Raw genomic sequence first — 18848 nt, 5'->3', positions numbered from 1 at the left:
CCCTCCTCTCTTTCTCACCCAAACATGCACACATTACAGCCATCTATTTATTTATTTATTTTGGCTTTTACTGGAAAAGACATTAAATAACATTTAAAATGTTTTTTTTTTTTTACAAAGTGCATAACTTAAGCTGATCATGACAGCATCCCCTGTTAAGACTGTTTCTTCTGATACTCTTGTAGGAGACGCTTTAGCAATCAATCAGTAATTCAGGCTCCGACTGAGCAGCATGTCTGCTTCTGCGGTCAGGTAAAAGAACAGCTTCAGTTCTTTCTGGATGGGAGGAGGGTTGGGGATTGCAAACAATACTTTTTAAATAGTGCAAATAATGTAGTACAATGGAGGACAAACAAACTGAAGCTGTGGGAAAAAAGGCTTGTTACCCCACGCAGGGCAAGAGTCAGTAGGAAGGAAAGTGGTTTGGCTGTTTCCAAACACTGTCAGAGCAGTGACCTTACACATCATTGAAACATCTGCCTTCCCCTTGCTCAGAAGCTCACTCGGGCTTCAGCCTTGCCAGTGAGTCAGCCCAGATGTTTTTGGTCACAAGGGACAGATCACCCGAGGCTCTCTAGCCCCAGTTACCCTTAGAGTAGAGCTAACACACGTCAATGAGCTGCAGACCTAACTCTGCGCAAAACTTTTAATTTCCTCAGTGGAGTCATCAGGACATAGTGTCCGAACCCTGTGACCTGGGCTCTGACTTCACTAGCTGCATTTCATATAATTAACTACAAAAACGACAACTGGAGTAGTGCCGGAGCCCGGCTGGCACTAGGGCCCTGTAGCCACCTTGAAAGCCCCACGGCAGCAGAACAGCAGCTTTGCTCCATGCTCCTGCAAAGCACGGGAGGGCTGTCCCTCAGGGTTCTGAATCGCTTGGACACTGCTGAGGAGCAGCTGCTTCCCCCTGATTTAGCTACAGTTTCGATCTGGAGGTATATCTTTCCTAGCATTAGGTTCCCAACTCTGTGGAAATTGAGACTTGTTCAGGGCTTCGTATGTAGTCACGAAGAGGGAGGCAGATGCGCTCAATCCCTCCCTGAAGGGTTCCATGGGGCACAGAGCGCCTGAGTTTATTGACCCCTGATCAATAAACTTCAACTAGGCACCTCTCCAGCTAAATCCTGACTTCAGCAGTGGAACTCGAGGAACAGAGAATAGAAGGCAAGCTCCCACCTTGTTTTTACAAAGGCTGTCCCTCATACACCCTTGGCCATGGACTTGAGGACGTATGGTTGCTGCATGCATGGGATATACATAGGCACTAGCTGTGCTGCCATCCTGCGCAAGACACATGCAGTGCCTCGGGGAGGCCCTTCATTTATTGGCCACAGTAGGCTCAAAGACGACAATGCTGAGAAGTCAATACTAATGTATTACAGCAGACAGTAAAGCCTAGTTCAAGTATTCACAAACATGCCTCTCTCATGAGTTGTTTTTATGGGGCAGTCTTCCTTGGAACGCCCTGCGGGTGCAGAAACCAAGCAGCAGCAATTCAGGGAGATAAGAGTGGTTGGTAGACAAATTCCTGCTTGCTTAGCAGATGCCTGTGCTCCTTGTTCTTCACCTCGCAAAGACCGCAGTGCTCTAGCCTCTCTAGTGCTCGCTGTTACAGGAGGGAGGGAGACAATGCCTCATCCTTCTCCTGAGAGAAGTCAGCAGGCCCCTTTGCTCAGCAAGGCTGCTATAGCTCTCTCCACACTGCATGTTTAAGGCTTTTATTTCTCAAAGGTTGCAAGCTACAAGTTTCCTCACTAAGCCAGGAGCAGATTTCAGGCCCTTGTATGTCAGTTCCTAGCCTAGACATCTAGTCTGTATTCGTACTGGTGTGATAACTTACTTACAGGGTGGTCACACGAGTTGTAGGGTGGAGGGTTAAGAGTACATGTTGCCACAGGGAGTCACAGTGCAAGTGCTGTGTGTGTTTTTGAAGAAGTGTTTTCCTATGATTTTTCTACCCAAAATGGAGGAAAATCACCCATATCTCCAGGTAGCAGCAGGTACTTTGGAAGCAGCATGCAGCACACAGCAGCAGAGGAGAGAGGAAGGCAGAGAAGAAATCTGGACTTTCCTGGTGAGTACCAAGTTGGTTTGGATCTAAGAAAGCAAAAGAAAAATGTAAGAATAGCTGTACTACAGCAGAGCAAAAATCCATCTGGCCCAATCTCCCCTATCCAGCAATTACCAGCATTAGCCTTAGAGTACAAGAAACAGTAAGAATAATAGCAGGGTTCATGCTATGGTTCCCTACCTGTCTATAAGAAATGTTTAGCCCAGGAGGCTTAGAGTATAGGCTTCATATCTGGTCATTTCCTTGGTGGATGCAAATGATCATAACCACAAACAATTGCTCTCGTCCATATCTTCAGCAGCAGAAGTCTATTAGCTATCCTTGTGCCTGATAATGCTTGTGTGCAAGATGATAGGAAAGAAGCCAAACATGCTGACAGGCCAGAAAAAAACCCTAGATGAACTCCTGCCTTTGGCATGGCGCCATAAATATAAAACATTTTTCCCTCAAGTGGACCAGATGCTTTCTAAGATCTTTTACGAAATTCAGAAGAAAGGTGTAGGCAAGGTAACTTACATCAAATTTCCAGGAGAGCACAGGCTGGTCATTGGCTTCCTGGCAAAGGTTGATCCAGTGTAATGCCTTGTGTCTGGTAGATCTCTTTAAGAACCAACAAAACAGTGTCTTCTGACTCCCTGGGGGAGGAGAACATTGGAATTAGAGCGGGACACTTCTCCCCATTCCTTCAGGGCATCCATGGTATGGGGTAGATGCAGCCCTCAGCAGATGGTATTGAGAAAGGAGAACTTCACCGGTTTCCTTCTTCTGGCCCTACCCACCCACTGTGCTTGTATTACAGGCAAGGAGCATAGCTTGCTTACTCAATTAAGGCTTTTTAATATATTAACTTTAAAGATGATGACATTCTGGTTACATCAGACAAACTTGAAGCCTAGTGGTTATGCAGAAGCTTACCAATAGCAGAGATGGCCTTGTAGTGCAAATAAATATTCATTAAAACTCTCTATCGGCTTCTCCTGCAGCACATAGTCTATGCGATGCCCTCCATTCAGCATCCCCACATTAATGTGGGAGGCCTCTTCCTTCACTGGTTCTGGCGTATCTTCCGGCTTTGTTTCTAAAGGAATAAAGCAGAGCAATGTGGTTCAATCACAACTGCTGGTGCTCATTTTCCATTACGAAAATGCAGCAGCATAACAGTACGCTCAGAGCTGCCCTTCCCTTCACCTGATGGACAGGACAAGAAGAAACACAGGCCAGCTCTCACTTTGGATTCTTCTTGCAGATGAGAGATAGTTTATGTGCTTGCTTCCTTTCTCCCCTCCTTGGCCGACTCTCAGAGAACAGTATGGCTAGAGACAGCTAGAGAAAGGTGATAGGCTTGGCAGTCTTACAAAGTGGTGGTGTGCGCCACAAATCCCAGGAGGCCTTTACTGACCAGATGGGTTGCCCTCTGAAAGCAGGGAGTGCCAAGTGCTTGGGAGAAAGGCCAAATTCATCTTCCCCTTTGCCAGGCAATAACAAGGGAAGGCCACAGCATTTGGAAAGACAAGTGCTTCAGCAGTTCAAAGGCAGTCTATTTGCTGAGCACAGAACACAGCAGCTCCACCTGGAGCTAGGTGGGTAACTAGCTAGCATGGCTGCAGGGAGCCTGAGAATGTGCTGTTGGGCTGGTCGTGATGCTATAACCTCAGCTCCCCCACGCTCCCGCACTGATCACGAACCTGCCTGCTTCTCCACACTGGTCTCTGCTTCTGCTTCAGTGTCAGCAGCTGCAGCCTCCACAGCTGGCAGTGGGGCTCGAGTGAAGGACTGCCAGGCTACCCGCAGGGACCCCAGAAGGTTATTCTTGAGATCCACGCTCATGCGAGTCAGCCCTTCTTTCAGCTCTGAAATGCAGAAGTGCTCAACGTCAGCCCGTAGAGCAGCAGCAGCAGCTACTGAAGCCTGAGGGTGGCCTGGGGAAGGCCTGCTATTTACCTTACCTAGGTGCATTCGCTTCCTGCCCTTGTGGTGAGGAAGCAACATCGGCTCAAACTCCGCATCTGGGACAATCATGGGCTCAATCCTGTATGCCACTGGGTCAAACTGTACGGAGGAGGTGAACAGTGAGAAAAGGCTTATGTTACGCAGAATCACAGAAGGGTTGAGGCTGGAAGGGACCTCCGGATGATCATCAGGTCCAAACCCCCTGCAAGAGCATGTCGCCTAGGACCATGTCCAGTCAGGTTTTGAATATCTCCAAGGATGGAGACTCCACAACTTCTCTGGGCAACCTGTTCCAGCATTCAACCACCCTCACAGTAACAGTTTTTTCTTATACTCAGTCAGAATTTCCTGGTTTTCAGTTTGTGCCTGTTGCCTCTCATCCTGTCACTGGGCACTACTGAGAAAAGTCTGCCTCTGTCTTCTTTACACCCTCCCTTCAGATATGTATATGCATTGATAAGATCCCCCAAGCCTTCTCTTCTCCAGACTGAACAGTCTGAGCTTGCTCAGACTCTCCTCCTATGAGAGATGCTCCAACCCCTTAATCATCTTTGCGACATTCCACATGTTTAATGCAGGAAGGTTATGACTCATACATACAGGGTGGAAGATGTTGAAGAAGCCTTTGCAGGTGGGCAGTTTGTAGTTTGGGTTGATCCGCTTTACTCCTCGCACGGTGAGAAACATCCCGATGGGAGACCCGAAAGCAAAGAAGATGGTAGGCTTGTAGATTAGCTGAGGATAGTTTGCTGAGACCTGGGAGAGAGGGAGATTTGGATTTGTTTCATGAGACAATCTCTGTGCTGGTGTTATGAGTGCCTCGTTGTTCCAATTAGAGTATCACAACAAGCCCAACAGTTACCTGCCCTAAGCCAACATCCCGGTACTGGCAATTCCTTCCATCACTTGTGCTGTCAGAGTCAAACTGAGTGGAGGATCCAGGCTCTACTCTGCTCTCCCCACTGTGCCCAGAAGCTGTTGCTTTCTGGTCACTGACATCCTGCAACAACACAAACAGCAAATAGTGCCATTCCTGCAGGGTTTGCACACAACAGCCAGTCATTCCTACCCAAACTTGTGAGGGAAAAGTGATTTTGCAAGGCAATGAACTGACTGAGATCCCTTATCCTCCAGAACCAAGCTGGGAGGTATTACCAGCTTTTTTAGAACATCTCTTCAAAGCAAGAAAGTCATTCTAAGCACTACTACTTTACTCAGTGTAACACACGAAGGCAGCTGCAGATGGAAGCGGCAAGCAGCTCTGTTGCCACAATCAAACAGCACCCTTGTGAAGGCTGTCTAAACAAGAATAGCCAGGAATGAGCAGTTTAGGGTGCTCAGGGACTGCGGCCTCACATCTTGTTTTGTACCAGACTGACCATAAATAGTGAAAATGGCTCCTTGTTTGAGAGCAAGGAAATGTAATCTAGAATGAACATAAGTTGTGCAGAAGACAAACCTGCATCTCCCTTTTGGAGCTGATGTAATGAAGGATCTTCATTCTTGGTCCCAAGGGAATTCCCATTTCTTTAAGATCTTTCTCCGTACACAAGAACTAGAGAATAAGCAACCCAGATATTACTACTGGAGCAGAGAGATGTGTGCAGTTAGATAATTATGTTCTCTATAATTCTGTTCCTGCTGCTCTCCTAAGAGACAATTAATGTGAAAGTGACTCAGTACCAGGGAGATGGGCACATGGTGGGAGGGAAGAAAAACAAAGAAGAAACACAAGAGACAGCGAAATAAGAGAGCTCCTTACCAGTGCTTGCCTGTCCATTTTCTCCTTCTCAAAAACATCACAGTATTCAGAAAGCTCTAATGTCTTCAGAATTTCTTTGACTTGCTCAACACCTCTGTTGCTTGAAGTTGTCCTGGACCCCTTTGAATACAACCATCAAGGATCAAGTTTTTGGCTAATTTATTTTCTCCTGCGCATTTTGGAATTTCTCTTCTCTCCCCCTCCCCAAAGCAGCCACAGCAGTTCGACCTGAGAATTTAGTGCTTTTCTCCTACAGACATGGGGGTCACTGCAGTACAGCAATACACGCAGCGCAGTTACCCGTGCAAACGCTGAGCTGCGGCAGCAGCCCACTAGCCTCAACCTCAGCCGCAGGGAGCATACCTCTCTGCTGTGCTCTTCATCCTCAGGAGCAGCCTTCTGGTTGGTCAGGAGATCAAACAAAATGAGGGACCCTAGAAACCAGGTGTGCACACACACATACAATGTCAGCATCTCGTAACTGAAAAAAAACCAAGCCAACTCCCTTCTAGGCTGGAAGCAGGGATACTACCCTCACTTCTCCCACACTGTGGATGTTACCATACTGCCCTGGGACCCGGAGGGACCCAAGGCTAAACTTCTTACCTAAGCTGTGACCTGCAATGGAAACTCCTCCTTTAAAGTCAGGGTTCCTCTGCAGGAAGAGCTGGTACAGTCGGTTCATTTCTGATGCTACCGTATCCACGATGGTCTGGCAATAGGTGGAGCTATTGTAAAAGAAAACATCCAGAATGGTGTCGTTTATGAAGTGGCGCAGACGATTGATGCTTGGCAAAGTAATTCGCTCCAGGTCACTGCATGAAAAAAAAAGAGGAGAGGAAATTGCAGTTAGAGGTGCCAGTGAACTCTTATCACACTTCTAAGGCAAAACTTTGGCCTTAAGTTTGTGGAAAGATTGCCACTGTCTTCAAAGGACGTGATGTTCTAACCCAGATTCTCAGCTCACGCTAAGACAGAAGCTAGAGCAAGGCCTTTCCTCTGAAAGACAGCACATAGCAGCTCTCCCCGGCAGAAGGGTAAGGAGCCTACGCTTTCTTCTCCAGAGAATCTAACCTGCTTTCTCCCCTTGCCAGGGCACTGCAAATAGTGCTCAAGTAGAGAACTGAGGTATCCAGTTTCCAGAGATCTTTAATAAGATATGAATGTCCACAGTCCCGCTTTGCATTCTGACATTAGCTAGGACCAGGCAGACCCCTTTCCTCTCCTGCTGCACACTGATCAGAGTAGACCCTTGCTGTGCTGCCAAGCAGCGCTGGACAGCAGGGAGGAGGTTCTGGCAGGGAGGTGCTCGAGGGGGACCCTGTCTGTACTGTTCGTCTGTGCACACTCTGCGTTATCAGAGCCCCAGAGAACACTCAAAGCTTTTCTTTTTCCTGCAGTGATTGCTAGGGAAAGCACAACATACCCAGGAGAAGGCTGTCTGTGGGCATTCATTTCCATAGAGATTGATGCTGCAGGAGACCACTATCTAGGACACTTACACGTCCACCCCGGTGGAGTGGAGGGAGCTGTGCCAGTTCACAGGTAAGAACTCGACCCGGCCAATCTGTTGTTGTTCTTGGGCTTTCTTGAAATGTGCTTGTAGCATGTTTAGGGAAACGTTCCTGAAGTCATTCACTGAAAGAGAGCATGAACTTTTATCAAGATCAACGATGAACAGGGCTATAGGGCAAGCCTACTGCATCAACAACACTTAATAAGATAAAAGAAAAGATCATTACCAAGGGAAATCCCACCAGGGTCTTTAATCTGCTGCTGCTACCCTAAGACCTTCAATCTTTAACTACAAGATGAGGGGAAGGCCCCATGTCCTTACGTGTGTGTTTACAGGATTTTGCTGTTCTATCTGTAACAAGCCTCCTTTCCACGTGTGCAAGCCTTTAACACAGCAGCGAGGATAAGAAAGGTACTTTTAGGAGTAAAAAAAAATAAAAATCTGTTGTGATGATGCATATGTTAGAAAGGGAATCTTAAGGGAGGAGATAGACCTGAAATTACTTATTTTGAGGAAGCAGAGAGGATGATATCCTTGATTTCAAGTGGTCAGTAGCCTTGAAAATAGTTTCATTAGATGAACACATAGGAGAATAGACTGTAGTAAAGTAGAGGTACACTTTATAGGAACTAAAGACAGCTTGCTGTGAAAAATCTCAGCTCCTTTGATTTCTACAGAGTTAAATCATGCTGGGCTTGCAGGCAGTTTCAATGACTACATCTCCTACAGAACAGAAGCATTCTGAGCAAATAATGTACAGGGTCAGAGCAGAGGTTTTAGCTTAGTATCATGTCTCCAATAGTGATCAAGAATGGGTGCTTAGAGAAGTGTGTAAGAACAGTGATACCTCCTCACACACTCTCCCAACCTCCAACTATCAACTTCCTGAGCCAGAAGTTGTGTCCCTGCTTTGGTCCCAAATCACTTGGGAGGTTGCTGACTGGGGTGTTATATGTTAGACTTCACCAATGAGATTAACCCATAGCAATAGACTGAGTAGCTTACTAATTAGTTTAGCAGGTTTAGACAGTTACTCGGAAAATCTGTATCCAATTTGGGAAACTCACTATTCTGAGCAGCAGCAGAACAGTGATCAAAAGTGGTTGTCCAAACCTTTCCAGATGGTAGGATTTCATGGGTTAAGTGAAGTGCTGTATTCAAACCCCTCATTGCAGTCAGCAAATTCTATCCTGCAACTCGCCAAGCTGAGTGTCAGCATGGATTGAACGCACTCTGATAGCACGTCATAGTGTCTGTGCAGATCAGGGTTTACTTGCTCTGCTAAAAGCAGCATATGGAAAGAGTACCCCAGCCCTTGCTGCACACCTACCACACTGGACAATGCTCCGGAACCGAATATCACACGCTGGACCGATCCCGTGAACTACGAAAACCAGGTGATCGATTTGCAGAGGTTCTCCTAAGAATGAAAGAATGGTTCAAAGCACAGGCCCTGCAGGAGACCATTACCTAAGTAGTAAACTGATCCACTGAAACCAAATACTCTGCAGGAGAACAGAACCTCCCACCATCATCTTAGTCTAGGTGAAAAAAACTTGAGTGAGTGCCTGGGTTTTGTGCTTTAAGAGTAGTGGGAATTATGTTTCTGAACTGCTTCGCCCTGCTAAATTCTGTAAGAACACCTCACCCCCCCATCCTACCCCACCCCCTGTGACAGATTCAAATCAATGGGACAGCTGAGGAAGGTGAGATGGCTCAATGAGCCTCACCAATTCTGTCTCCGTGATCACTTCAGCAAGCTAGAGCAGAAGTGGATGTTCCCCCCAGTTCCCACCTGACCTGCCTCGGGGTCACAGTCACCTCTGCCACATAAAATGGCAGACCCTCCCAGCAGAGGGAGAACACCAACCAGGAGGACTTGTTCCGAGGGCTCTGTGCACAACCTTCTCTGGTGAGTCACCAAGCCGTGCATAGTTAAAGGCTTAGCACTCAGGAGGCCTGGCAGAAGCTGCAGCACTGAAGGAGACACCAGGTGGAGTTACATTTTGTTCCTTCCTCTCCCACACACTTTAATTTGCTCAAGTACTTTTCTGAAGGCATGCACACACTGATAATGAAGGGGTTAGATGGGAGCAAACACGCCTGCCCTCACCACTGGGACAGGTCATGAGGTCTGACGACAGAGCTCAAGCACTGGTGAGAAGGGACAGAACTGACACAGAAAAAGGGAGAGCACGCATGCTCCAGCTACACACCTGTATGTAGCTAAGGATAACCTCTGCATCCATACCACGGAGAGGAACTCTTCCTTTAAGGACATACGGGCCAAGACCTCAGGGGTAATTTCAGGCACTGCAGTGCTTTCAAGAGCTCTGGTTTCAAAGTGCAGGAGCTGAAAGCACACCACCTTCCTCCCATGTGCCTTGCCTCCTCTGCATTCATTTACACTGTGAGCTCTCTGATGCTAGAAAGGTTTCTGAAAGTCATTCAGTTCCTTACAGCTTAGAATTTTTAAACATGCCCTTCATTTAAAAGAATTGTGAATGTTTCTGTCAATTTTTTTGGAAAAACAGTGTGGAAAACGGACTGTAGCTTTGCGTAGGTATAAGAGAAGGAGAATGCAAGCTTACCATTGGGGATCTCAGCAGCAATGTTTTCTACTCCTCTCTTTACAGTTCGAGGTCGACCTTGTTCCATAGGAGTTGAAGCCCAGTCATCAGAGGTAGCAACCGGATGGTAGTGCACCATGAGCTTGTAAACAAGAAGAGCCTGTCATTAAGCTGCAGTGCGTAACATGGTTAAGCAGAAGAGAAATTTCTGGTAGTGCTTCTACTAAATACCTGAAGTGTCACTTCGCTACAACATGGTATGTGAGATATTTTGATGATACAGAACATTGCTATCGTAACTACACTGGTACAAGCCCTTTGCGCAAAGGTAGTTACTGAAAGGTTCTTAAAGTGAAACGTTACGATATGAAACAGGCTCGCTCTCTACAGATACTACTATCTGCTCTTGAGTAGGTAGGAGGGGGAATGCCATTTTGACAAAATTGATTTCTAGGCTGACATGGTTAAAGGAAAGAACATAAGACGAGAGAGAAGACAGGCACTAAAGGGGAGGCATGCAGTGACTTTCCTTCCATCTCTGAGGGAAGTCTTTGCCAGTCAACAGAGAGATCATCACGTTTGCCTCACCTTTGGGTTGTGCAGGATAATGATTTCCCTGCTAGGGGATTCCAGTTTCTTCTTCCACTCATCCAGGGTTACAGAAATCATATAAGCTTCCTAAGGAAAAGGGCATCCTTTGTAAGTCAGTTGAAGGTATTTCCGTGAATATTCAACTACTTAAGAGATTTCCCATCCATCTTAAAGTATCTCTTATCAACACACTTTGTGAAAGTATAGATATCAGTCAGGTGAAGCTGGAGAAACAAGAGTCACCTAAGTAGCACCTGCTAAAGAGATTCCAAGAAGCAACAATTTTAATAGCAGCAATTCAGAACTGCATTTGTTTCGTACATCAGAATACAATTATTGTAAATATATATATATATTTATTTATATATATATGTGTATGTATGTATGTATCTTCCCTAAGAAAAGTCTCTAAGCACTGGCAGTAGAGACTACTAATGAACATAACAGTCAGTAGAGCTTAGCGGGTCCCCATCATGTCGAGTATCCTTTCTTGCACAAAGAAGTCCCTTGGCTTTAGTGGAACTATTAGCATAGTGAAGATGATTCCCAAAGGGAAGGTTAGACTGTAGAAGTCACAACAGACAAGGTCAGGGAAAAAACATCAAAGATACTAAAGAAAGACTGCAAGCAAGGCCAGAGTTGCATGGCATAATGAAAACAACTGGACAGTTAAACATACAGCAGAAAGATCCCGGAAAGTGTTAGAGCAAGGGTAGGAGAAAAGGGAGGCTGCTTAACTACAGCATGCTGGGAGGGAGACGGCAGCAGTGTTTACAGTTATGCTAATCAGATGTGAAAATGTCATGCTAAAGCCTCTTTTGAGTTCATGTCCTCAGGTGTGACTGGTGCCAGTAGCCCCATATGGAGTTTGGGACATCACAGCTAGTATTTGACAGTTAGAAGCCAAAATGCTTCTTGGCAAGATGGAAGCTACCAGGAAAGGTGTGTTTACCTCCAATTCTTCACTGAAGGTCTCCGAGTAGGGAATATACTTATTGTCCTTGTCTCCCTTGTAAAACCAGGTGCAACGGCGCACTTCAGATACCTCCTCCTCCCAGTACACTGCAACGCGCTGCCTCTTCTTCAAATGCACGTCGTACCTGCCCCCTGATGTTGGGACAATCAGATCTTCCTTGTCTCTCCCTACAGGAACCAAGAGCTGAAATTAATCATGAGAGGTCCAGAAAGGCGTGCTACAAGAGAGCTTTTTACTACGCCAAATCAGAGGGGTAAGAGTTGAGCACCTTCTACAGAGAGCATACCAAGAAGGCGCACAAGCAACAGCAGTAAACACCAACGTTCTCCATATACGAGCACACAGGACAGCACTGAGGGCATTCAGGTAGAGACATGCCTGGTGTCAAACTTCTTCCAGAGGCAGAAGGTAAGATCAAGGCATTAAGCTACAAACAGCTGTCTTCCCTCCTAGATCCAGGCACAGGCTAACATGGTCTCTTCCTGCCTATGCTTAATTAGATGGTAAAACATGAATCCGTGGCCTTAGGAAATGCATTGCTTAACACTGGAGGTTTAAGGTTCTAGATTTCTAAGCCGTTCCCCTCTAAATCAAACAGAGAATCCTGCATATTTAGTTCTACTGTCTCTTGGGTCTGACCCATTAACGAGACTGCAGCTACAGCGCCCTGTGTCAGGCTCTGCTCTCTGGCTGCGGCACGTGAACCACTGGCACAGCTTTTAATGCAAAGCTTTCTTGGAGAGGGAGGAAGATCACAAATTGTGTTCTGTAGCATCTGTTAGCAGAACCAGTGCTTTAAACACATTCCTCAGCAGCATGTCGTACACAGTGGTTGTGCACGCAGACCGTCTTTAGCAACACGAGGGCTCTGTGCTGAAGTGGTACCGCTCAGACTAGACCCAGCTGCTGTCTGGACAGCACCTTCACAAGAAGGTAGTCACAGAACACCACAAAATGTGTAGAACAGCCTCCCCTTGGGAGAAATTCCCCCGTGTTCTTTCAGCTGCCATCCTGTTTACACTCTCCCATTCACATGAGAAGAGTGCTTTGCAAATAAGTAGATTTATATATAATTTAAAGGATATATCAAATGAATGAGGTCTGACCACACAATGCATCTAAAGAACTTAGTTATTCATGTGTTTAAAGGTCTAAGAGTAGGTACATTGTCAAAAAAGTCCAAATATAAAATTCCAGAGGCAAAATTTTCCATCCCAGGCAGAAGCCATAGATGTATTCAGTGAATTCCCCTCTGATACTAGGATAGGGCATCGTAGCCTGACTTCCTCAGACAAGACACTTGATGCTTTCTTACCAGTCTCTTAGGACCTCACCTGGCCAGGTCCTGATCGTGTTTTTAAGATCAGGGACTAGGTATTTAAAATGAAGGGCTATTTAAAATCAGAAATTATAGGAGCTGAAGCCAAGTAGTGCTGTGAAATCCTCCAGGGCAGCCTGTGGTGATTCAAAACAAGAACTCATGGAGTTTTATCTGTGCTTTTTGATGGGGCAGCACCCGACAAAGGGTATTTCCATCCTACCTGAGGTGTGAGCCTCTTCTAGCCTCTCCGAATCCTGTGTGCTGAAAGGGATCCATCGCTCTCTGGAGTCGACGACCTTGCAGTAAAACCAGTGGGGAACAACAGTTTCGTACTTATTTGCAGCATCCAACTCCGGAGCCTCAGAGGAAGCGGGTGAAGCGGGCAGAGAAGGCCGTGCCTGTTGCTGTTCTTGAGCCGACATGATGCTCCTGAACAAAGGAAACAGGAGACACAAGGACCTGAATTTAAAAAGACCCTCTAAAGCGGTTATTCTGCATGGAATAGAAAATGCTTTCCCCAAATCTATAATATTTATTTTGAAAGTAAGCCAGACTGAACGGTTCACTGCCGCAAATGGAGAAAAGCCGGTTCTGCAGAAACTTACCTGTCGGGGGTGAGGGGGGCTGCGGATCGCCCGCGGTGCGGTGCGGTGCCGGTGCCGGTGCCGGTGCCGGTGGCGGGGCGACGCGGCCCGGCTCAGCGGGGATGGCCGCTCCGAGGCGGCGTGGCAGCCCAGGCCCCGGAGAAGCGCTGCGGGGAAGCGGGGGGAAACGGCAGTGAGCGGCCAGCGGCGGCCCGGCGGAGCGGGGCTGCGGCCGAGCCGAGCCGAGCCGAGCCGAGCCGAACCGGGCCGTACCGGGGCCGCCCTGCGCGCCCGGGCCCCGCCGGCTCGGCTCGGCTCGGCCCGGCCTCATGCACCGCTGCAACGGAGGGCGCGGGGCGGCGTATATAAATTAACAAAAATATCCATATATATATATATATAAAAACACATATATATATTATATGTGTGTGCGTGTATAGACATAATTTTTATATATATATATATACACACACACACATTTGCCCCCCACCGCCACGGCGTCCGCGCAGCCCCCCGCGCACCCCCGTTACCGGCGCGGCCCCGCGGCTCCTCCCGGCGCTGCCCGCGCGGCAGGCCCGGCCCGGCCCGGCCCGACCCGACTCCGGCCCCGGCCCCGGCTCCGGCCGCGGCTCCGAGCCCGCCCAGCCCGGGAGGCGCCGCCCGCGCCGTCTCCGCCTCCGCCGCGCCCGGCCCCGGCCGCGGGAGGAGCCGCGGAGCGCAGCGCCGCCGGGGCACCGCGCTGCAAGCGCTGACCCCCCTCCACCACCAGCCCCTAAAAGCGCAGACCCCCCCCCCCCCAACCACCAGCCCCTGAAAGCGCAGACCCCCACGCTTGTGCCCCACGGCCACCCCTTCTTGCAGCAATCGGACCGAGGCCATCCGCGATGCAAAGGCAGCCAGGCACCGGCTGCTGCCCCCCAAGCCCCGGACCCCCGCACCTGCCTCTGTGAGCAAGGGATGGGTAGCAGCGTGGGGACAAGCGCGGTCAGGGCGAGCGAGGGCAAGCTTCTCCCACACCGCTGGGCAGCGCTGCCGGCGCAGCCCCTCGGGGCCGAGGTGGGCTAGGCAGGGGCCACAGCCCGTGCTGGGGTATTGTGGCCTTATTGTTAACGTGAACAAGCGAGAGTAGAAAAGATTCCTTCTCATGCGCGGCCTTAAGCTGGGAGGCCAGCCTCAAAGTCCTACATCTCAAGCTAACATTACACGCAAGGACAGGGTAAGTTGTGTGTGTGGTGGTTGGTTGTCCTCAGTTTTCCAGGCTCTAACAATTTGAACAGCTCAAGCCCCTGTCCTGCTCACCTCCAGTAGACAAAATTTGAGGGCCAAGAGGCAAGTGACAAAGTCTAGGCAGTCTCACCGCACCAGGACAGTTGCACGACGGTATCACTGCATAACGACGTACCCATTTCATGTTGCAGTGACCAGAATTAATCTATTCCCAAATGCCATCACAAGTGTTTGATGCCAGCGCTAATTAGGACATCACTGCCAGTCTTGACTTCAGACTTTTTATTGCATCTCTAAGCTGGATGTAGGTGGGCAGGGATTGGCCCTGTTCATACAACCCTTGTTTGGCAGCCTCGCAGGGAAACACATGCAACAGTGCCAGTTGCCTCCTACATCCAGTGTGGACAAATACTTGAAACTAGGACTCTCCTCCATGGATACTGTAAGACACTGATTTAATGTTTGTTTTTTCAAACCTTCTAGTGCTCCTTTTGCCTTGCCTTATGAAGGTATGCTAGTCACTTAATAAAGAAGGAAAACTCACCTTTTAATACTGGGTGGTGCTTGGAGAAGTGAGAGGCAACCCTGGAGGCAGAGGCTGGTTTCTGTAGAGACCAGCCTTGCGATAAGTACAGAGAAACACTTTCTAATTTGGCTCTTGTGATGTGGGTGGATACTGTAAGATAAACCTGTTGCTGGGAATTGGCGCCTTGGATACCGGGACCTCTGTGCTCACCTTCACCACCATGAGAACTAATTACTTGCTGGATGGACTTCAATGGCCAGAAGTGCTAAAAAACTCAGTTTCACATTTATAAAACACCTGGCTACAAACCTTGTTAGTGCAGCCTTTCCACTCTCTGCAGGGGCTACACCACTTCTCTGCTAACAAACCGAACCTACGTTTCTCTCTGCAGCATCTTGCTTGTCCTTCCAGGTCCCAGTCTGAGTACTGACCCCCCTCGGTCCTGCTTTGAGGGCGATCGAAGGCAGCGGGGCCTTGGCAGGGACAGAACGCGGTTACGTCAGCTGGAGTTTTCTGCAGGCTGCAATAGGGAAGGTATGTTTTAATCCACATCAGTCCTACCAGTTTTGCAAGGCTTCACAGAAAACAGATAAAACCCACCATCTGTCTAATGGATACAGAACTGCTGCTGTTTGGCTAGAAATGTAATCCACAGTAACGTCTTTTCACAGAGCTGTTCAAATACCCAAGCTTGCTGAAGTGATAACCTACCATTTCAGCCCACTTTTTAATTTTCTTTCATGTGCTTTTAAATAAGGGTTTACATAATCCTCTGCCGAGTCCTTCCCACATGCCAGGAGGGAAACTCCGGAAGAGGAAATCTACTAAAGGAAAATGTTACCTTGATGGATTCAGCACCAAAACACCAAAAAAGCAAACAACCTCCCTCCTTCCTCTCAGACTTTGTCTGGCTCGTATGCCATGCACATACTTACAGTTTTTCTTATAAATGGATAAAGGTATCATTCTTGCCACGTCTCTGCAGCAGGAAACCTTTGTACTAGTCCACAGAGCACTGGTGATACTACAGCAGCTGAGTATACATATTTTTCTTCTCTCCTAGCTGACTGCACTGCAGTGTTATTTAGTTTGTAAAATAACCAGGATTTCTCCACGATCCTCTTTGTGCTGCTAAAGCTGACTACCTCTTTTCCCTGGCAACTAACAGTTAGTGCTGAAAATGAGTATTAGAGAAAACAGGATGCAATAAGCAATAGAGTTTTGTTCTTTATGCAATTCTTGCTACTAAAAATGAAACAAATACAGAAAATAAAGTTTCGGTCAGTTCCATGAATTTCAGACTCTAATTGAGTCTAGCCAATAGCTCCCTCCTTTCACATACCTGTAAGTATTGCCTTGCTGCGGCACTTCTGCTTATAATGCCATATCCTCAAAAAAGCAGCAGGGCTGACGCATCAGTCCCCTGTTTGTCAACTGGCGTATTACTCGAGTGACAGTAGCAGAAAGAGCTCCGAAAGCTCCTCAATAGCTGGGAGAGAGAGATCTGCCCTAAAGCTGGTAGCCATTTTGTTCACCTGCCAGCTCTAGAAGGTATATTCTGGTTTAAAGCTAGGCTTCATTTCTGCCCGTTCTTTTAATGGGAACGAAAATTTGAATTTATAGGGGGTTCATTCAGCAAAGCAGGTGGGTACCTTGCTGTTAGGAACTGTATGAAGGAAGGCTGCCTACATCAAGAGCCGTCCTTTGCAATTGTAGCAGCTATACATACTCTAGAAGTCAATACACACTGATTTAAGAACTGAATGATTTCACTTTCTTTTCCCTTTGCTGAAGTGTGACTTATGCAAATCATCTCTTGCTAGAACAGACTTCAGACTTTGGCTAGATCCTGCAAGAAGGGAATCCAAACCTCTATTTCAATAGCCATGCCAATCAAATAAAAATATATATAAAAAAAAGAATGAATGGGGTAATAGAGGAAGAAGTGAGCTCTTCAGTGACTCTTTAGAGAGCACAAATACTGCGAGACCTAGAGCTGGACTTGGTGCTGAACCTGGAATCGCTGAAGAGAGGAGCCATGGGATAAGGTGATGGGGCTGAAGAACGAAGCCAGTACAACTATTGCATTTCTGTAGGGATGGGCGTCTTTTCGTTAGTTGGCTCCACTCCTAAATATGATTTATAGTAATTAAATCTGCATCCGCCTCCAGTAGAAAGGGAGTGCCTTCTAGCCAGATATGGGTGTTTTCAGAATTCAGTAATGCCCCAAGCATGAGCACACACAGCAGAGGCTGTTCTTCAGCATCCTTCCCCTCCCACCTGCCTCGCTAGTACTCTCCTTCCAAGCTTTCCTTCAGTTCACTAGAGCACAGGCTCTGCTGCAGTCTTTGCCTAATGCAAAACGCAGTCCTGGCTGTCATCTACATACTGCTAGCACAGCAGCTTGTCCTGCTCTGCCAGCTCCTCCAGGCGCTTGCCGATGCATCCTAAAAACTGCAAGAGATCTGAGGGCTGTGTAGAAGAAGGCTTTACAAGGACACCCCACTGATGCCCATTCCTGACCTTTGCCCAGAGCATCTGTTCTTATTCCAGCTATTCATGTCTTAAAAACAAGAAGTAGCCTGACACACAAGAGCATATTTGAGCTCTTAAGAAATCATGACTAAAGGCAAGTGAGCTGTTTACAGAGCAAACTACTCCCTCTGCCAGATACCTCTGTCTGCTGAGCAGCAGCACAGACAAGAAGGATACAGGCAAGAGGGTGTCCGGTTTTACCACTTGAGCTCTCCCACTCTTGGGACATCTACTCTGTGAAGAAGCATCAAAAGCAGCATCTCAAACCATTGGTGGTTTTTTCCTGATACATATCAGCAAGAAGAAATCTTCAAACTGCCGCTGAGGGACCTCTCGTACAATTACTTCTTGGAGTCAAGGAAGCCTCCAGTCCTCTCTACAGCAGATCACTTCCATGTCAAGCTCCCCTCTCACCAACTTACAGGCTCTGCCTCTTAGAGTCAAAGCACGTGCTCAAGTCCATTGCTAGTCAGCGAGATAACCATGCACATGCCTAACAAACCTGTGGAAGCGGAATTTAGGAGTCCAAAGCTTGGGGATACACCAAGTTAAATATCAAGTTTGCCTCTCCCAACAGTAAGATTCACTTCAGTACTTTTAATTGTAAGGTGAAAAGAGAACTCACCTTCATTCATCTCCTGGCTGTCCACCTCTGATCTAATAATTTGGAAGAATGTATGTTTATCCCTCCTACTACTTAAACTCTTCACACGAGCCAATAGCCCTCTAGCAGTCACACAGTGGAGAAAATATTAAAAAGCGGGCTTTTTTCAGTCACCTACTGGGACAGCTGCTGAGAGCCAGGAGAGAGAGATTCTAAAATGATAGATTTTATGAAGTAAAGTTACTGCTGTCTAAAGGTAGTTCAGTGAGCCCGCAGCAGCCTCTTGGGAAAGATTTCAGGATGCTGGAAACAGGATTGAAAGAGACTTTCAACTATATGATAAAATTAAGGGGGTACGGACACCACAGTGCTGCTCTTCGTTCCTCTAGGGTTAAAGAGACACTGATAGCAGTGCTAGCAGTGTGAAAGTCATCCTTACCACAGTTATTTCTCACAAAGAAACGCACACCAAAAGCGCATATTAACACGCTTTTGTTGCTGACACTGCTGTCTTTATCAGAGAAAGAAAGGTAGCATTCACTGGGGTTGAGCCATTGTTTTCTGTATACAGCCACTAACCAGAACCCTCCTCTGTCCTCGGTGTAGTAA

The 18848-nt window shown here is 47.5% G+C and overlaps 1 protein-coding gene across 10 annotated transcripts; it reads right to left on the bottom strand.

Annotated features, from left to right (window-relative positions):
- Positions 1-42: 42 nt before the first annotated feature.
- Positions 43-15625, bottom strand: DDHD2 (DDHD domain containing 2). Of its 10 annotated transcripts, none has more exons than XR_010886527.1 (20): positions 15478-15625; positions 13369-13514; positions 12984-13192; positions 11419-11609; positions 10464-10553; positions 9897-10017; positions 8636-8725; positions 7292-7427; positions 6396-6604; positions 6153-6223; positions 5790-5909; positions 5487-5582; positions 4890-5027; positions 4628-4783; positions 4024-4126; positions 3763-3927; positions 2993-3155; positions 2594-2712; positions 1847-2103; positions 43-276 (listed from the first exon to the last, which is right to left on the bottom strand). XR_010886527.1 is itself a non-coding variant. In XM_067312332.1 (19 exons), exons 3-18 carry the CDS (start codon positions 13183-13185, stop codon positions 2622-2624), a joined length of 2142 nt encoding a protein of 713 aa, XP_067168433.1. In that variant the 5' UTR covers positions 13186-13192; positions 13369-13514; positions 15478-15625; the 3' UTR covers positions 43-2103; positions 2594-2621. The 10 variants fall into 10 exon arrangements, 6 of the variants coding, with proteins under 6 accessions (XP_067168433.1, XP_067168435.1, XP_067168434.1 ...); XR_010886529.1 differs by having other exon boundaries at positions 43-242; XR_010886528.1 differs by having other exon boundaries at positions 1851-2103.
- Between the last annotated feature and the right edge of the window lie 3223 nt (positions 15626-18848).

The sequence above is a fragment of the Apteryx mantelli genome, chromosome 29 (assembly GCF_036417845.1).
Source record: "Apteryx mantelli isolate bAptMan1 chromosome 29, bAptMan1.hap1, whole genome shotgun sequence".
NCBI classification, from domain to species: domain Eukaryota; kingdom Metazoa; phylum Chordata; class Aves; order Apterygiformes; family Apterygidae; genus Apteryx; species Apteryx mantelli.
Note: the sequence above shows the minus strand (reverse complement) of the source record. Positions and strands in the feature narration are given on the sequence as shown.